Source organism: Pyrgilauda ruficollis, unplaced genomic scaffold (genome assembly GCF_017590135.1).
Source record: "Pyrgilauda ruficollis isolate IOZ18807 unplaced genomic scaffold, ASM1759013v1 scaffold223, whole genome shotgun sequence".
In the NCBI taxonomy this organism is placed as follows: Eukaryota; Metazoa; Chordata; class Aves; order Passeriformes; family Passeridae; genus Pyrgilauda; species Pyrgilauda ruficollis.
Genome location: NW_024521762.1, coordinates 445251 through 465337, shown reverse-complemented (window position 1 = coordinate 465337; position 20087 = coordinate 445251). Strand labels below are relative to the sequence as shown.

The window sequence follows — 20087 nt, the reverse complement described above, 5'->3', positions numbered from 1 at the left end:
GACACAGCTGGGCCTTTTGTGTTTCCTTTGTGGTGCCAAAGCTCTGAAGAATTAACAGAGCATCGGGGCAGGGAGCAAGAGCTGGATGAAAATGAGCTGCAGGTAAGGTAATTTCATGAGTTTTCTCTCTGCAAAGTGAATGAGAGAAGACTCCAGTATGCTGTAACATGAGATGGCCCCAACCACACTGTGATGTGCATATTAGATTTCTAGGAATCTTTGGCCTCAGACAGTTTTAAATAACCAGGAACCATAGTTCATAGGTCATCTGCTCTCCTTATTCTTTGTTTTCCAGGGAAGTTCTTAGTTTACATTTTTATGTGTTTTAAGTAGAACGAAAGACTGTACTTTATGTGTCTGTACTTCACGTTCTGTAATTCTTGTTGGGATGTATTTGAATCAATGATTTGGGATTTTTTAGGAGTTGGACAGTTGGGAAATAACAGAAATCTTGGATCAATGTCCACTGAAGTCTGTGGAAAGCTTTATGCCAATTTCAGTTGGCCTTTTGTCAAGTCTTTTAAAACTTTTCATGAATATTTGGAACTATTTTAATGGGTGTGAAATGACATTTAACTCTTCCTTTTTAGTGATTTTTCATCTTGAGCACACTCACATCCACATAATGGTATAGATTTAATGGATTTCTTTGGCCATTGTTTTAGTTTAGACACAGCGGGTTTTTTTAACACCTTATTTTATGTATATGCTCCTAACACTGAATAAGGCATTCTGGGTATAAGTAGTATTCCTTAGGAAATATGTTCATGCTTTTTCTTACCTCATTTAGAGACACTCTTGCTCTTGTGCAAACTGTAATTTAACTTTACATCAGTCAGTGCTGAGTAGTTACGTTTAGCAGAGACACTGAAGTTCAATGATTTGTCTGTTTTAATTCTCAGTTTCGATTTGTTCGGCTTTTACCTCATTATTTGCATCTGGTTTCTGAAACTCCTCTAACTTTAACATGCATAAAGCTGTTGCCTTCAGTTTAATTAGCATGTAATCAAAGTGCCTTGTATGAAAACAGAGAGCCCTCGGCCACAAGGCCCTTCCAGCCTGGAGTGAGGATTTGTCAGCACTCAGCTTTGTTAAATTATGGGAGAGAAGCAGAAGTTCTGCAAATCCTTCACTCACTGTCACTGCTCTGCTTTTTATGGAGGGTCTGTTTTTTCTGGAGATGCTGAAACCCAGAGTGAATTAGGTTTACAGGCTGGTAAGCTGCCAAAGGCTCACTCCGAGTCTAAGAACACAGGGGAGCAAATGGGAGCAGCCTCTGCTCTTCCAGTAAGAGGCCAATGAGATGTGTTAGGGACAGATATGTTAGTGACTCTGAAAATTCTTCCTTGTGGATGCAAAATCAGTAGAAAATCTACCTGATTTTTTATAGTTAAGATGATCTTTTTCAGTGATTTAAAAGAATTATCCTTATTTTTCAATTTATAGTCTATGTTCAATTAAAAAATTCTTGAAGCAGACACCATGTTGTCATTGCCCTTGTCCAAATCTCATTTTGAAATTCTTCTTCCTTTTGAAACACACCAAGAAAACACAACAAGTTCCTTACCTTGGTGATTACAGCCAGATACTGAGGAATTTCACAGAGGTGTATTGGATCTGAAAATTTCTTTAGCCCAGAGCTAAGCAAACATTTCATAACAAATAATGAGAGGAGGAGGAATGTTGCCTTTTTATCTCTTCTCAACTTTTCTGCAAACAAACTGCAAGTTCCTCTAAATTATTGATTCAAAATTATTTGCTAACCATACAGGTCAACTTGTGTCTTTCCATTTTCTTTCCAATGGCATGGAATATCCCTTCCAGAAGGATGGCAAATATGTGTTGTGAGAGAAGAAGGAAACAGCAAAATTCTAACTGAGCAATCTCTTGGGTGTTCCTTCCCACCATATTCTCACAATTATTGCTATTATTAGTGATAGCCACAGTGGGATACAGAAGGAATAGACAGGAGTCCCTGGCCTTTTTCATGCTGTGTTGTCTAGACTTACAAGAATGTTAGATTTTGTCATCCTGCTTCCTCTTGTGGTGTTATAATTGCAGAGAATCTGAAATAAAAATGGAATTTTGACCTATCTGACCCTCTCCTCATTGTGTCCTAAACCCCATCGAGGTTAATGGAAAGTCATCCTTGATTCAGGGAAAATCACATGTAATGTACAAAGCTAAAGCATAAAGTAGAAAACCCAAAGCAAAAATTTCCACAAGAGTTTTGACAGTATTTGTTCTGAAGCATTTGAGCTGGATGAATACATTGAATCTAACTCACAATTATGGAGATGTTATTCATGTATTTGTAGAAAAAACTCCCAGGAGTACACAGTAACCAAAATTTGGCCTTCAAAAACTGGAATCCCTTCTTGGTGTAAAGCTAGAAAAGATGAATCTGTGTCTCTGAACGAAGATGAAAAAGAATGAAAAGATGAATCTCCTGCCTCTGTGCCGTGGCATTTCTCAGCTGGCATGTGTGCCAGCCAGCACCGTGGAGCCATTGGCCACTTTGCTTCACCCAACACTACAATTTGGGAACCTGCAGGAAATGTACCTGGCAGTTGTTGTTCCACTGCCCCCTTTGCAGTGCTCCAGACAGCAGCTCTGTCTGAAGCCAGGCCAGCATTCTCTGCATTGCTTTGGAATTCCCAAAGTGATTAATTTGATAGGAATGCTTGAAACCATCCCATGCCTGGAAAAAATGGCAAATGGTGTGTGATTGAATGAGTGTCCAGACTGCTCTGTGGCACTTCCCCTTTCTTCTTGACAGCTTCACAACTTCATAAAACTGGATGTTATCAAAAAGAAGGTATCTTTCATTCACACAGCATTTTTCAACCTGGAGGATGAGTTTGATGTAAAACCCAAAGGAAAAATGTCTTATTGGAGGTTTAGGGTCATTTCTGTTGGAAAGAAGTGACTAATTTGTAAGGCACTCAGTCAGCTATTGCCTCTGTAAAGGTGCAGCAAAATACAAGCAGGGCCCAGAATTCAGTCACTTCTTCCCCCCCAACCATGAATTCTCAATCCACCCTTATAATGTTAAATATAGAAATGATGTTTGGGGCTGAGACTTCATGTGCATCAGGGACAGTTTCTTACAGGAAAATGTAGAACCCCCTTTTTTTTTCCATATGGTTCGAATCATTTGCAAAATGAATCCTACAGGAATAATTTCAGATGTGGAAATCTTTAAAATGGGGAAATAAGAACCAGATTCGCTACATTTCTGTTCTCCAGCTGAAAAAAAAAATCTCTTAGCAGTGCCCAATTATCAGTGCATTCGAGATAAAGATTGCCTCTCGGAACCACTTGTAAATTGTGTGATGACACACATCATAAGGATTAAAATATTAGTCATCTTCCCTACAGGAAAGTACTTTGTCATGACCAAATGTGATCTGACATTTGAAATATGCCAACTTATTGCAGTGAGCAGGCGAGTTAAATTCCTGTCAATTATTTAAAACCTGTCTTTTATTGATGGAGGCAATTTTAACCTTCTTTTAGAATGTGAAGTGGATACAGGCTGAGATACATAATTTTGAATTCATGTTGAAGAGAGGAGAACAGGAAAATTGTGTATCAGAATATAATTTGTGTGTTTTGTTATTATTATTATTATTATTATTATTATTATTATATTTCAGAGGGCAATTAGATCCTCTCAGTTCTATTGCCAAAACTGAGATCACAGTGTGACATTGTGAGCTCTGTTATTGGGCCCCTGTGAAAGGTGCCTATATTGGGGAGCACTGCAAAGCTGCCTTTGATTTGGATCAACAGAAGAGCATTTCTATGAAAAAAGTGCAGTGGATGACTGTAGTCTGTAGAGGACCTGTAGATCTTTGATAAAACTTGCCATCTGGAATAGACTTAAAACCAGTTTCTGCATTGGTTTAGTTAACAGTTAAAGATGTGAAGATTCATATGTAACTTTCAATTTTCACTTGCTTTTCACTGTGTTGAGTTTCCCTCTTGGGAAATAGTTCTTAAAGCACAGAAAATTCCACAGATCCTTAAAAAATACAGTGCTCGCATTAGGCATTCAAACTGCTCTCCTTGTCATACCCATGGCATTCAGGCCCTGGGAGGCTGGACTGAAGAACATCCCTTTCAGAAGGGAAGAGGTGATGCATGTGACATGTCTGCATTTTCAAAGGATTTTTTGAGGAAGGAGGTTGGAATCATGGTCTTGGAGGACTCAAGATGTGCGGCAAGATGGTTTGCAATTGACATTTGTTTGTCTGCACATATTTTCCTGAAGCCTAAGAGATATGTAGTCCTCGTGGGATGTCAGTTTTGGCAGGAGGGTGTTGGCACATGGTAGAGCCTCACTAATCCAAACCAAAAATCTGTATCTAGTATTACGTATACAATGTAATAGAATTACCTGATGAAACTTCTTTTTGGTTTTTGACTTGGTAAAAAGGGGTGTTTATTACAACATGTTTTACAAAACCAAGAAATGAAATAAAATCATAACTGATTAATGAGCTGCATGGAAATACTTCCTCAGTGCCACCCACATTTCCCTGGCCCTGATCCTGGAAACACTTCATCACATGTGCAGTTTTATGCACAGATCCTATGTGAAAACTACAGTGTAGTTTTCCCATACTTGTGTCTTTCAGAGATCCAAGAAAGAAAACAATCAGATACTTGCCTTTACTGATTAGCTTTCCCTTGTAGGAGGGTATACATTTTAGGTTGTGTTTAAATTATGATTAAATTGCAAGGAGTTGATTACTGAATGATGGTCCTTAAACGTTCAGATGCTTCAGCTTTGTGCTGCTGACCTGTAATGTCATTTTCTCTTGGAATGTCCTTAAGTGTGGGACTCCTGTTTGGTAATACCTTGTTGTGAAAAAGCTGCGAACCTTAATTCAAATATTTTCTTCTATGATGTGTGCACTTATGAGAAGTTGTATTTTCCAGAAGCATTTCTTTTTTTTGAATATCCTGTACACAAACACCCACACAAACAAACCTGTACTGTGAAGAATGGGTTAACACTGCATATGAAACTATCCATGCTATTGTATGAAGGTGCTGTGCTGCCCATTCGTCATGGTTTTAATCACGGCACCATCCCACAACCTTCTTGGTTGGTGCTTTTCCAAATGGGAATCCTGGTCATTTCCAAAAGGAAACGATGCATATTTAGATGGGAAGAATGTCCAGATCATAACTTGAATAATCTGTAACTTGAGCAGCTAACCAGTGTCGAGGTGCGCATCGCGGTCGGTCTGGGCTTTGCAGGAAGGTCGCGGGCTGCGGGCTGGCAGGCTCCTCTCTAATTTGCGGTGCCGTGTCTCTTTTCAGTCGGGTTTGATACGGACGCGGCAGATGGAGTTCCTGATCTCTCCGCTACCTCAGCAGCTGGCACGGGAGCACAACTACACGTGCCCCGCCGGCCACCACCCGCACGTGCTGTACAAGCGGACTGCCGAGGGGAAGGTGCACCGCTCCCCAGCCCAGCCCCATCCCAAATCCTGCCCTTCTGGCCGGCGCAGAGCGCGCGCTTCCCACGCGCATCCCGCGCGGGCCAGCGGTTACCGCCACGGAAGGTTTCAAAAGCAGCATTTTTGTGGACGTCGCAAGAAATGTATGTAAGGAAACTTTCTCTCCTTTCTTGAGGTAGTGGCTGTTTCAGGCTGTGTCCTGTGGTGGTCCCGAGGTGTGCTTCACATCTCTTCACATCCCTTTGGGATGGAGGCATAATAACTTTAAATTATATATTTCTGATGTGAAACGCATATGAGAAACTTGAGTTTTGCTCTAAGTTCAGAGAATCATCTCTTTTATTAAGCCATCAGAATCACTGTTTAGTTTTCTTGTGCTTCACCTAGACTAAAAGATCCCAGTGGTGATTTCATTTTTACATTGACATAGTTTTCAGTAAGCAGTTCTGCACAGTGATGGATGCCAAGTCCCTGAACTTCTCTCTGTTAGACTGGGGATAAAAAATTAATTAGGCTTGAAGATGGAGGAAAAAGCTTCAAAATCATTAATTTCTGAGAGGATAGAAAAAAAGACTTTCAGGACTCACCGTTTGATAATGAAATTTTCAGCAACTGAGATCTTCAAAAAGAACCACCCATGTAAATTGTTTAAATAAGATTTTGGAGCCATGTCTTAAAAATGTATTGAAATATATTATCCTGCCAAGATCCATTCTGAGTCCTTCATTAGGCCCTCAAATTGCAGAACATTTTAGAGCCCCCTTGGACCCTATATCTGTACTTTTAACATTCAGTGGAGTCTTTTTGAAAGCTGATCAGCTTCTGAGCTGAGTTCCTTAATGAGGGTTTCCAGGACTGCAAACAATATTGAAAACAGTGCCTGAGTCCACTTATATTCTTCCAATTTCCTACAGAAGTTCTGAGAAAATGAGCAGCTTCCTTTTCCAAAGGTGTGTAAGGAAGAAGGAGAAAATAAATAGAAGGGAAGGAATGAGAAAGGAGTTAGTGAGAAGGTGGCTGGCTGAGACTGTGGCCTGAAAACAAATGGCTTGTTAAAATTTCAGAAATCCTTCCCCCCAGGTTTAAAAGCCAACCCTCAAATGCCAGATGCACAAGCCTGTGATTCAACCTGTAAACATCTGCCTTCTACTGCAATCCAAAACTGCCTCATTACATCCTCCCTTTCCCCCTGTCTGGTTTTCCTGCTGCAGAGCAGGGCTGATGGTGCTCTACGCTGCTCTACACTGGCCCATTTTGTCTGGATTGTCCACTGTGAGTTTGTGCTTTATTTACTGCTCCTCCCGTGACTGCTTGTCCAAAATGAGAATTATCCATGTCCCCTTGACACAGTGCTTATCCCTATAATAGGCAAGAGCATTTTAATCACTGTATTTGTATGGCCTCCTGGGATGTGAGAAGATGTTATTGTTATTCTTGTCTTATAAATGGGTCACAGACACAGGAGAGGTCAGAAGTAACCAGTGATTCTGGGAACCTAATTGAGAAACTGAATTTTCTTTAAAATACTTTGTGCTTTTGTAAGTCTACATGTATATCTATTTATTCAATAATTTCACTTACAGCTATGAGCTCTTAGCTGCACATTCAAGCAGGTTTTATGTTACATGAAGAACATGCAATTAGCATCCAACTATGATGAATTTAGTAAAAGTGATTTACTCGTCATTGTTTAGGAACTTGATGTCAGACACACTCAGGGTCTGATTCAGCAAGATGGCATTTAAGTACCTTACCCACAAAACTTTCTTTTCACACCCTGGGGTCTTTCACTTTGTGCAGTTCATACCTGTAACCTTTTTAGAGTAAGGAAGGAGTTCTAAAAAATAACAACTTATTTCCAGACCCAGTCATGGTTAATTTATAGAACAAATCAATCTCATGTTCAGTGAATGAAATACAAATAAAATCACATGTCATTGTTTAAATGAGTAGAGGAAAATACAGGATGCAGAAGAAATTACTCCAGTAAAGGGAACCCTTTTTTATGAGTATTTAGTGCTTATTTTATTCTTGCCTATTTTTTTTCTCTTTTTAAGTTTTTACATTTTTTCCCTGATCTTATTCTGAGATCTGGAGTCATAGACATTTGAAATTTTCAGTGAAATCCAATCTGGTCACCTGGAATAGAGTTTCAGTTCAAATGAACAAAGGGATGGAGAATTCAGGCTGACAAAAGGTGGTCCTCTGCTATTAACCCTGCCTAGTCAGGGTTAATTTATCTTAACCTAAGAACAAAATCAGACTTGCTGAGCAGTAAGAGGAAAGAGCACATTGCCACTTGGGTGTCGTAAAAATAAATTGTCCCATCAACTTGTACATGCCATCTTTTAAAATTTCATGTGCAGGGACTTTGTAAGCACTAGAAAAGCCAGTTAATCATCTTCCAAACTTTGTCACAACCTAAATGCTTTTAGATCATGAGAGTTAACTGGACTATATAGTTAGTAAAACATGCATGAAGCTGCTGCTGCTTAGGTTTTCTGAGTAGCAGTGAAGTAAATTCAAGAGCAAAACTCCTCTGCTCATGGATATATGTGTCCAGAGCACTGGAGCTGTATTGCCTTCAAAACAGTGCCTGGGCACTGATGTGCTTTGAACTGAGCACTTCCCGCTTGGGTGAGGCCTGTCCTTGTCTTGATGTGCTTCCAGAATAGAAAAGTTCTTTGAGCTTGTAAAGGATGGTTGTGTATAATGAGTGATACACTTGAAAATCACCATAACCTGGTCCTTTGTATGTTAAATGCACGTCAGAATGCTGAGTTCTTGAAAGCAGACCACTGTTGTGCATTCTGTGGCGTGCTTGATTCCCCAGTTTGGCAGGGTAGAAAGTAGGGTCTGGTTTAGCTCTTTGGAATAAATTTCTGATGAGGAAAAGGCAGGATTTTTTTCGTTACCTGAGGCTCCCTCACTTGTGTCAAAAAAACCCCATTATTATCCAAAGAGTTTGTTAAAGTGGCCTTTGAGTTAATTCTTGATGCAAAGGCAGTGTAGGTTCATACAGAAGAACCTGTGGATAGCAGGAGCACTGTAGGATGTGGGAGATGGATTTCTCTTCCCGATTTCTGCTTCCGTGAAGAACTGGAGTAGCAACCACTCTCCAGCTGTGCCACAGCCTGTGCTGCACCAGTACAGAGGGAGAAAATGCTCTCTAGAATTGGGATGTGCACTGCCTGTTGTCAAGCCCTCCATGCTGTTGCCTGACTCAATGAATACATTCCCAGCAGGAATAATCTCGCTGGCAGTTTGGCACGGAAGGCCAGTGTCAGTCCCAATATCAGGCTGGCAGGAATTTACTTGTGGTGTGTATCTGATTTCTGTACTGCCCTAGGACATCTGTTGTGGAAAGGACTTTTTTGCCAACTGCTATGTAAGTAGCACATGCCAAACACCTCAGGAAGTTATCAAAAGGACAGGAAAAATGCAGATACTCTGTTAAAAATTCTGTTGTATTTTTTTGCACAGATGCTACCATTTTATTAGATTAATTCCTTATTTTAAAGTGCTTATTGAATACAAATGTGGTTCTCCCATTTCCTTCTCTCTCTGTAGCAGTCCTTCCCTCAGGAATGAATCAGGTCTTTTTTAATAAATATGGAAGAACTTAGCCAGAAGTATTAAATCACATGCTATAAAAACAATCTAAGGCTTTAAACCTGTGATACTTCATTTTCTGATGAAACTGTTCATGGGTGATCTGAACTCTTTCCAAAACAGTTTTATTTCCTTTTAGATGCACCCCAGCCACCCACAGAAGAGACTTACATTCGCTCAGATGAGTACGGCACTTCTGCGAGGTTCAAAAGATCATCTGCTAAAATTCAGAAAAATGGAAGTCTAAACGTTGAAACCCTTGTTGTGGCAGATAAAAAAATGTTGGAGAAACATGGCAAGGAAAATGTAACAACATATATCTTAACAGTGATGAACATGGTAAGGTGTGGTGCCACTGAAGTGTCTTTTCTCTGGGCAATATTGTTGTGTCAGAGTAGGATCTTTCATTAGACAAATACTGATAACAAAAAGAGCAGAGACACCTTGTGCAAGCCTTTCTTCAGACCTTATTTAATGTAGTACTTTTATCAAAAAGCCTTTAAATATACATTTTTAGAACATCACAGCTCTGGCAACAGTACTGCGGAGTAAAGAAAAATAATTTGAAAGTATTTAAAATGTTGAATTTTAAAATACTTTATTTGTAGTACAAAAAAGGCAGATACTCTGAAATTGAAACTTTCCTTTAATGTCATGAAGCTTTATCTGTTTCATCTCACATCTTCTAGAAACACTTATTTGAGAAAGCACAAATATATTTCTATAAAATTGAAATCATTTGACTAGAAATATGTTTTCCTGCATGGCCTTGCTCTTTACTTTTGTACTGAAAAACTTCAGCTTGAACTTTGGCCCTAATTACACTTGATCCAGGAGAGCAAGGACAGATCAAAGCCCATTGGAGTCAATAGAAGGGTTTGGACTAAGTGTAGTTTGGGACATAATTCTTCTGGTTTGAGCTCTTTTGGGTTAATCCTGCAAGGTATTTAACTCCATAAGTTAGTACTGAAAATTGAAGTCCAAGGCAATAACTCAGTACATATGTTTAATCTATTAAAAAGGGATTATGCATGTAGTGATATTTCCTCTCCAATAATCATTGCAGGTCTCAAGTCTGTTTAAGGATGGAACAATTGGAAGTGATATAAACATTATTGTTGTGAGCCTGCTTCTTTTGGAACAAGAGCCTGTAAGTTGTGTCCGAATTTTTGTCTGATCTATTTCATTTGTTGCTGTTCTCTGGGAGCACTGGGTGCTCCTACGTTATGTGCAGGGAGGTTTCTTAAGGCATGGAGTGTGAGAAGAAGATTAAAACTGCCAAAATCTCCAAAATGACACTTTCTACTTTTCACTGATTCTTGGGTTTTGATTCTAAATTCTTCATTTCATATAAATATTCTTTAGAAACATTGAAATGCTTCCAGTAAGATAAAACCTAACATTTTCTAACATTTTCTTGAGGAGAAATGGCTGGAATGAGAAATCTATTTAATAAGTATTTAAATAAATGGAACAGTTTTGAACTGGGCTTTCCAAGGTGTGGTGATCAGAAGTGGTAAGGAGTCAGAAGTCCCATACTGAAGAAAACATGTAAAAAAAAGGTGGGAGCAGAGCCAATTCTTGTGTCAAGGGTGCTGAGACAAAAAAAGACAAAAATCTCTTTTGCTGAAAAGAAACTTGTGAAGGGCTGATCTACTTGGATAACACTCTTCCTCCCCAGCTATTACAATACATTATAATCACAATATTGAATGTGGCTTGGTGTTCAGCATTCTCAGGAATCAAATATACTTGTACACTAATTCCAGCCACCAGCTTTGGAAATATCTGTGTTTCTGGGGAGAGGCCCAGTTTTGTTTTACAGTTGTAAGAGATTCCCTCATCAGCTGACTCAGCCATCACAGACAGTAAGCATGGGAACACATAAGCTGATGTGGAATAAATATGAAATATTAACTCTCTTTTCCCTAAGCAACTCTCAGTCTTTCAATCTCCTTTCTCACGCACTGCTGGAAACACCTTGTCTGTGTGTCTGAGTGTCCATCCCTCCCTGCAGGGCGGGTTGTTGATCAACCACCACGCTGACCAGTCCCTGAACAGCTTCTGCCAGTGGCAGTCTGCCCTGGTTGGGAAGAACGGGAAGCGCCACGACCACGCCATCCTTCTGACGGGCTTTGACATCTGCTCGTGGAAGAACGAGCCCTGTGACACTTTAGGTATGACACCAGAACGAGCCCTGTGACACTTTAGTGTGACACCAGAACGAGCCCTGTGACACTTTAGGTATGACACCAGAGCATGGCTGGGAAACCTGGGCGTGCCCACAGCCAGAGCTGAACTGGTTACAAATAAAAGTCCCTTTTTGCACATTTTGTGTCTTGTTGTTCGTCTTCTTGAAGAGGACAGGACAGTATTATTTTGGGATTGTCACCTCTTCAAGGAATATTTTTGATTTTGAGAATATTTCTGAGCCACTCTATTTTTATTTTCTTTTTGTGACTGCTTGCCTTTTTTGAATGGGATTCCTCCCTAACTGGAGAGCAGTAAAGGCATGGGGGGGAGAATAATCTTTACAAATAAAGTGTAGTTGGAGAGGTTAGGTTTGATTTATACTTTTTATATAGGAGTTCTTTTATTGTCAAATAAAAGTCTGCTGTAATTCCTCCATGATAAACCTGATGGAGTAGACAAGTGTCTCCATGTGCCAAAATAAACTGGCTTATTAGGACCAGTGCAGATGATATGTGAATTTGGAATTGTGTAGAGGAACAAGCTATTTTACTGCTTCCTTCCTTCAGGATTTGCACCCATCAGTGGCATGTGCAGCAAATACCGCAGCTGCACCATTAACGAAGACACAGGCCTTGGACTGGCTTTTACAATTGCTCATGAATCTGGACACAAGTAAGTTTCTTCTTCTGTAAACAAATATGTAAGTGAATGTAAACATAGCCTATTTAATATAAATCAGTTAAATATAGGTCATTTGGATTGGCACATTCTAAATATAAATCATTTGGAAGCCCAAGGAGTGGTAGTGACCAGGGTTCCATCCAGCTGGTGACTGGTCACCAGTGGTGTTCTGCTGAGCTCAGAACAAGCCTTTAAAACCTTTGAGATTCCCACACTGCTCCCATATTCTGGTAGGCAAATCCATTCTGGTGTCCCTGTGGTTGCTCCAAAAAGAGAGAGGTTGCTGCAGGTTACTGCAGCTTCACTGGAGAGGTGATCTCTCTGCTCTCTGAGTCTCTTGGAGGTCTCCTCTTCCCCGAAGACCCAGTGTTTCATAAAAAACTTTGAACCAGTCCTTTGTTCTCTCTACCTGTTTAATGAGTGATTTGGGCAAAACCCACCTTTGTAATGGTTTCTGCCTTTCTGTATTTATGTCCATTGGATTTCCATTTGTTTTCTATTGTAGAAAGACTGTAATTTTCTTAGAAGCTTTTGTCTCTCATACAAAACCAGTAATAATCTTTTGTGGAGCTTCAGCTATTCTTAAGATTGCTGAATTAAATCTAAACAAGGTGGTCAGGTTATGTTCTGCTGGTTTTTTCTCCCAATAATTTTGAGTTACTTTTCCACAACTTTGTGCATGGTTTTGATTTCCAATTTAGCACAGTTCAAGCTGGAGTCTCACCACTGGCAGTAGAGAAGCAGAGTTTCTCTGTGTGGGACAAACCTAACATCAAGGTTTAGTTAAAAGGTCTTTATTTTTCAGCAACATTAATGCACAGAAAACCTTTGGAAAGCAGTGTTGCTGTATTCTGCTGATTGGTCAAGGCACGAAGCCTTCCCATTCTGCCTGACTGCTTCAGGACTATTCAGTTTTCATTGCACTGATGTGCTCTGCAGTGCACACTATGACCTAATGTCTACACGAGTGACCCTTTCACAGGTTTCTGTACATCTGAAGGGAAGCAAGGAATTAAAGAGTAATCCAGCTGCCACTGAGGCCCATGGGAATTGTGCCAAAGCATTCAAAGAACCAGATATGTAATATGAATATTGTGTGATCCTCCTGTCAAACTAATGCAGTTTCACTGACCTCAGTACATGTTTAATGCCCTTCGATCAGTATTAGGAGAGAATCAGGCCCATAGCTTATTTTTCAAGAATTATCCCATTTAGTCTCTTGATGTTCTCCTTCCTCTTTATTTTTTCTTATTTGCTTTGAGAGATTCAAATTGGAATTATTTTTTTTTTCTTTTTCACCACTGCCTTTGATTCACGTATTATTCAACCTTTCCTTGGTATACTTCCATGCTCCTAATAAAATGCTTCTTATCTCTTGGGAAAAGCCTGGGCCAGACACAAGATATCTTTATGATCATTTGTCATGTTTATGGTCCTGAGACTACCTAATATGTGATATAAGACAACAGAAGTTGGTTTCTGATATACAGAGATTCTTGGAAGGAAAAAAACGGTGACAGCTTTGGAGGTGCTGAGGTCCACTGTGGATGTATTAACCAAAGGTTTCACAGGGGGGAATATCACACTCTGTGATCCACTTAAAGCTTCAGTGGTTAGACATTTTACTGTTTTGTTAGACATTTTAATGATTTTCTAAAGTTTTTTTACCTGAAACCTTAACAGCTCCTCTGGGTGTTCAGAGCCCGTTGTGTCAGTGGGATATAAACTGGGGATTCTCTGGCTGCAGTGCAGGGAACACAGTATTTTATGAAGGGTTCTAAAACACTGGCTCAGTTGGTACTTTTTTTTGTCCATTTATAGGAAGAGCCATATATTTTAGGAAGTTTGGAGCCTCAGCTGGTGGCAACACATGCAGTAACTCTGATGAGCCTGTAATGATTTATAGCAGTAGAGTCTTGAGTCCAGTAAATGAGATATTCCCTGCACATGCACAGATTACATTTATAAAGTCGCCAGTGTTCTACAATATTGAAGTAACAGATGATGAAGTTTCTATCCCAAACACATTGAAATTCACAGATGGCCCATACAGTCAGTAAAATCAGAACAGGGAAAGGAAAACCTCTAAAAATTAGCTTTATTATATCAATAAAATCCCTATAATTTGTAATTATAATGTGATTTTTTATTATTGCTTTTTATTTTTTATATCATCCTAACCTCTCCTAGAGAAAGCAGGGCCTCCTGATGCTCAGACTGAGCAAAACACCCCATAAGAGGCAGTTTTCCCAGTAAGAGGCATTATTCCCATTAAACAGTTCCAGTCTAGACAAAATGACACTGTATAACAAAGGTGAGGAGATCAATGTGATTTTTCTGAGATAATGTAGCAAGTTAGTGGCCAAAATTAGGAAAAATAATAATAATATTTTTGTATTCATACTTCTGTATTCTATTCATTCCCACCCATTTCCTTTGCTACAGATGGAGCTCTGTAGCTCTTCCCTCCGATCAGGAAGGCAGTTCTGGTGTGTAAACTGCATTCCTTGAGTGGTGCTTCCCTGGATTGTCATCTCCACAGCATTCCTGTTAGCAGGCATTGTCCCTGGGCAGAGACAGGCTCACACTGCTTTGCAGGTTTAGGCTGACAGATCCCTAGGAAAGGACAAGTGTGGCTGAACACAAGATCCGTGACATCCATCCACCTCACCATGGAACTGTTGTGCTTTGGGCGTGGGAAATGGGTAAACTGGGAGACCTTGGGCACAGGCTGCAGCTCCTCTGTGCAGTGTCCTGCCACTGGCTCCCTGTGCAGCACCAGTGTGGCTCTTCCTTGGAGCCTGACCATCCTTTCCCATCAGTGTGTGATGACAAAAATTGCTGCTAATTGGATCTTATACCTGTTGGAACCCAGGACATCCCTCAGGGTGCCCTGGGTGATGTGTGCCCCTGGCAGGGGCTGGGGGGTCCTGGCAGGAAGCCAAAGACACTTGGGATTTCGATCCTAACCCATGGAACAAATTACCAACCATGTATAAAGAATCACAAGTCACAAAAGTTTAAGTAGAGTGATAATGAATTAATCACAGGGTGAAAAGTGGAATTTTGGGGGATTTTACTATAGGGGTCTAGGAGGCAAGATGGAGGGATTTGGGCATTGTCCTGTCCTCCTTCCTTCTTCTTCCTGGCCTCCATCTTCTTGGTGATGGTGGCACATTTGGATTGGTTTAGGATAGAAGTAGACAGTCTAATACAGGTGATAGGTATTGGAAAATAATGATAAATAAAGTACATGTAACTCATAGTATAAAATGTAGACACCAGCCCAGGGGCAGGCAGTGTGCCCTTGAGAGACCTGCAGAGCAGACCTCTGCAGATCTGAGAGAAAATATTTTAGATCATAGATAATAAACACCCTTGTGAACCAGAGCCAAAGAATCCCGACTCTTTCTTTGACCATCAGGCTGGGAAAAAGGGACTCTCGGGTCATCCTGACAGTAGGGAACCCGAGAATACCAATGCTAACTTGTATGGTGCAGAAGTTTTCATCCCTTTGGAATGAAAGGGATAAACTCCACCTTCCCTGTGGAGTTCAAGCATAGAGCTGTTACCCAGAAAGTGTTTCTTTTCCCCCATATTTTTTCTTGCTTCTGTTTAATCTAGACTTTCTCTCTCCCACCTGGTTCTCTTTTCAGCTTTGGGATGATTCACGATGGAGAAGGAAATGCTTGTAGAAAAGCTGAGGGAAATATTATGTCTCCCACACTCACTGGAAACAATGGAGTGTTTTCTTGGTCTGTGTGCAGCAGGCAGTATCTCAACAAATTTCTCAGGTAAGTCAGTGTAAATCTGGGCCAGTGCCAGGGAATGCAGCTTTAGTAACTGGGCTTGAATTCTTGAACAGCATAAAAATTACTGAAGTGTGAAATTCTCCTCCTTTAAAATGTGCTCAAGCCCTTGCAGTGTGTGAGCCCACACGCTCGGGCTGCTGCAGCATTGAAGTGGTGTGGCCTGGAAGGGCTTTTTGTCCTGCCTTCTTTCAAAAGCAGGAGTTTCACCCTCCAGGAATACCCTGCAGTAATGACTGGCATATCATTCTTTCCCAGGCATTCCTGTCAGCAGCTGGGTTTATTAGAGAATGAGTAGGAAGCGTACACAAAAGAGGGCAGACACAGTGGTACCAAAGTCATTACAAAATGTAAATTAACATCAGCGGCCTTTCTCACTGGAGTTTCTCTCTTGATCTAGCTCATGTCACGAGTAAAGGCCATTTTACATTTTTCACATCCTGTTTCTGGGAGAAACAAAAAAGGAGAAAGGGAAGGTTGTCAGGTTTTTTTCCAGTGTGTTGTCATTACTTGGTGATGCCTTTAGAAGAACTGTTCTTTAATCACTGTTTAATTCATGATTACATTAATCTTTCCCTTATTTATTTTTTGTCATTCATGGGTAGACAATACAGAAATACTAAAAAATGTGCAGCATGTATTTAGAGCAAGAGAACACAGGCATTTTAGATATTAATTCCTTGGAGTGAGAAGCAGGCACCTCAGTAGTTATGGGGATCTGGTCCTTGAATTCCCAGTTAATATCTTTGAGTAGCAGCCAGAAAAGGTAATGGAGTTCTGGGTTATTTTTCATGCCCCAGTGATGAAATATATTTTGTGTACAGAAGAAAACTGCAAGCTAAAAAGTCACATGAGCCCTCCATCCTGCCATATGGTCCCAGAGACTGACACTTGGGAGGCAAATCCAGCATGGAGTGACCTGTCCCCAGGGGTTGTCAGGCGGAGGTGAAGGGGAAAAGGTGGAGCTGGGAGCTGTGCTCTGCACAGCCCAAAGCACACACCTGCAACAGCCTCCTGGCAGCTCCACGCAGGGCAGATGCTGCAATGGGACACTGTGCCTGATGCTTCTGCTGGTTCCTGATTTGGGGAATCCACTGATGGCAAAGAAGCAGAGGAGGTCAGCTCGCTCTTGGTTATCCAGGAATACAGGGAGGCAAGGAATTTGACATCATTCTTTCTTCTTGTCACAACAGTCCCAAAGCCTGGAAATTCCTGCTTCCTTAAAACTTTGCAGGTCAGGCTACCAACAAGATGTCAAGAACTTTTGGTTCCTGCACATAGATATTCTTGTTTCAGAGCATACCTCTAAAACTAGTTAAAGGTACTGTGTACCATATTATGTATTTGTGCTGATCTGTAGCAAATTAAAATATTTTGATGTCAAGATCATAGTCGTGATTAATTTACCTTCTCATTATAGTACAGCTCAAGCTGCCTGCCTGATTGATGAACCTAAGCAAACAGGACAGTATAAATACCCTGACAAACTGCCAGGGCAGATCTATGATGCTGATACCCAGTGCAAATGGCAATTTGGAATGAAAGCAAAACTGTGCAACCTCAGCTTTGTAAAGGTACCTATTGATGCACTTTTGGGAAGTTACAATGGCATGAGAGAACTGCAGTACACTGAAAAAGTACAAGAAGTACAGGGCCCTTCTGAGGCCTGGGCTGTTTCTCTGCCTTATCTGGCTTGGCAATTTGCTTTGAAGGTACTGGCCTCTTTTGAGGAATATCCCAGTCCCAGGGGAGTTTCAGAAGGAAATGTGTTCCTTCCAGGAGTCATAAGGGGGGCACTTGAATCCACATGAGCCATGAACCCTTGCCTGCTGTGCTAAGGGAAATTAGCAGGCAGTGGAGTTTTGATCAAAGCTTGCGTGGGGTAAGAAGGACTCAGTTTCTTGTGTTTTACTTTTATGACAGCAAAAAGTCTGGGAGAGATCTATGGGGTTATTTTAGAGCAATGAAATGTAACTCATACTCTTGACTTCATGATGAATGATTAATTTAGATTAACCTATTGTTTTAATGACTGTTACACTCCTTACTGGTCTCTTCAGAGAAGGCATTTTTTAAAATAAGCCGGAGTGCTCATTCTGAAAAAAACGCATGGTAATTTCTTTTACTCCTGTTTTTATCCTGGAGTATTTTGATTTATTATACACCAACCACATTATTCAAGTGGTGGCAGCTGTGTTTCTTCCACAGCTAATAGACAAGGAAGAGGGAGTGAACAGCACTGTGCACAGACTGCCTTTCCAGATATCTTCTGTGGTTTAGAAAAATCTTGTCTCTTCACAGTATTATAGTCCCTGCAGACACGATGAAATTTTAGCCATGAACTTTTTAACACTGTTTGTGTTCTATTATAATCTCACACTCAATATAATTTTAAGAAATATATAGTGAAATGGTGCATAAACAAGAAGGCAATATATAGGGTACATCTGTGCTAGGAAACTTTAACCCAGGCTTTTCCAAATTCAGAAAAGTTTATTTATACGTCTTTTAAGGTAGCAAAGCATTTTTCATTGGTTACTCTTTTTAAATACCAGGAAATAATGGAAATTAGGAGCACTGTAGTGAGTACTATTTCCTTTTCAGGATATCTGCAAATCCCTTTGGTGTCACAAAGTGGGTCACAGGTGTGAGACAAAGTTCATGCCTGCAGCAGAAGGAACAGCGTGTGGTATAAGTATGGTACGTTGTTTTATAAATAAAATATTGTCATCCTGTCTTGAGTTTAGACTGCGTTTGGTCAAATAAAAGGTCCCATGAAAATTTCAGTCAGATCCCTCCAGATTTGCCATCCTAGACCTTGAGATTGCTTTGTAAATGATTCCACTGTGATGCATACTCAGGATGTGGCCTCCCAATGCTGCCTGTCTGATGGCAGGGCCTGGAGCCTCTCCCAAGGAGCTGGGGGATCAGACATCTCTGGCAAATCTAAATCAGTAAGAAAACACATGAATTATAACAGGAGTTAGATCACCGTTTCCAATTCCACTCTGATATGAGCATACCTTAAGCCATACTATTTGCTGTACTAAGGCCATATTTTCATCAGAGATCACCACTAAAAGAGCTTATTTGAGTCAAACCTTCTAATTTACTCTCATCTGTAGTTATGCAAAATATATTTTTTTACCTATAAGGTTTCTTCCAGCAGTACATCGTATTGATTTGGAAGTTACTGACGAGTGTTCTATTTTGCTTTTTCTCCTTGTGCAGCATTTCCTAATTGAATCATAAAAGGGAGACACGTTAGCAGAATTCTAGGAGGCTGTGTGTAAATTACACGGGAAGTGTTGAGGCTCTGCAGCTCAGGGTCACAAAGTAGCGTGGATTTTTGGGGGAAGAGTGAGACAAAAAAGCACTCTTCAAGAGAACAGTTTTGAAAATCTGCTACCTCAGGGATCTTCAGCTCAAAACTTGGACAAATATTAGAACATTACTTATGTATGGCACGGTATGGATTGATGTCCCACTCCAGAGTCCCTGTCCCGCTGTGAGCTGTTCGTTGAGTTCAGTGGGTGACCGCATTAGGATCAAGCACTGGGGCTTTTAAATTTTGGGGTTTTTTTCCTTTTTTTGCATCTCCCCGGTGCTGCTGACTGTGTTTTGTGTCCCTGTTTTGCAGTGGTGTCGCAGAGGGCAGTGTGTGCGGTACGGTGAGCACGGGCCCAAGCCTGTCCATGGCCAGTGGTCTGCCTGGTCCCAGTGGTCCGAGTGCACTCGCACCTGCGGAGCGGGGGTCACCTATCAAGAAAGACACTGCAATAACCCAAAGTAAGACATAGATATGGAAAGGCAGTATTTTTATTCATGTTCCTAGGGCAGAAAACGAGCACGGTCCATTTCTGCAGGGAAACAAGGTGTGTGGAAATGTTTGCAAGGCTTCCCCCCGTGTCCAGTACGAGCAGTCCGTGGCTGGGAGACAGCTCTGTGTCCTGACACCAGAAAGCAGAGCCTGCAGGCTGCAGACTGCTGGAGTAGCTCAACATCTCCAGCCCAACTTCATTTATTTTGGGATGCTACAGTTTATCAAATACCTGCAGAAGTAAGGAAGCACCATACAGACATTTTTACATTTTACACTTTTAAATTTTAGGAAGCACCATACAGACATTTTTACAAGCCTACGAGAAGGAGAAAAAGATCTTAAAAGCTATTAAGACTTCTACTGAGATCATATTGTCCAGGATGATAAGGACAGATGTCTTTGCATGTCTGTCATGTTCTTTGCATTCTTTTATATTTCATGAGTCAAATGAAAGTTGCTGAATCCTGGAATTGTGTGCTAACTCATGAAACATTT

At 40.7% G+C, this 20087-nt stretch overlaps 1 protein-coding gene across 4 annotated transcripts in view; it reads left to right on the top strand.

The window, feature by feature from the left end:
• The window catches only part of ADAMTS18 (ADAM metallopeptidase with thrombospondin type 1 motif 18), a 78221-nt gene that overhangs the window by 22934 nt on the left and 35200 nt on the right, over positions 1–20087 (top strand). For 3 of the 4 annotated variants that reach the window (XM_041468654.1, XM_041468656.1, XM_041468657.1), the window contains 9 exons: positions 5335–5617; positions 9226–9425; positions 10153–10236; positions 11104–11263; positions 11846–11951; positions 15617–15754; positions 17190–17343; positions 18374–18469; positions 19410–19558. In XM_041468654.1, the coding sequence (XP_041324588.1) occupies positions 5335–5617; positions 9226–9425; positions 10153–10236; positions 11104–11263; positions 11846–11951; positions 15617–15754; positions 17190–17343; positions 18374–18469; positions 19410–19558 (1370 nt within the window). The other variant, XM_041468655.1, reaches the window with a different exon arrangement.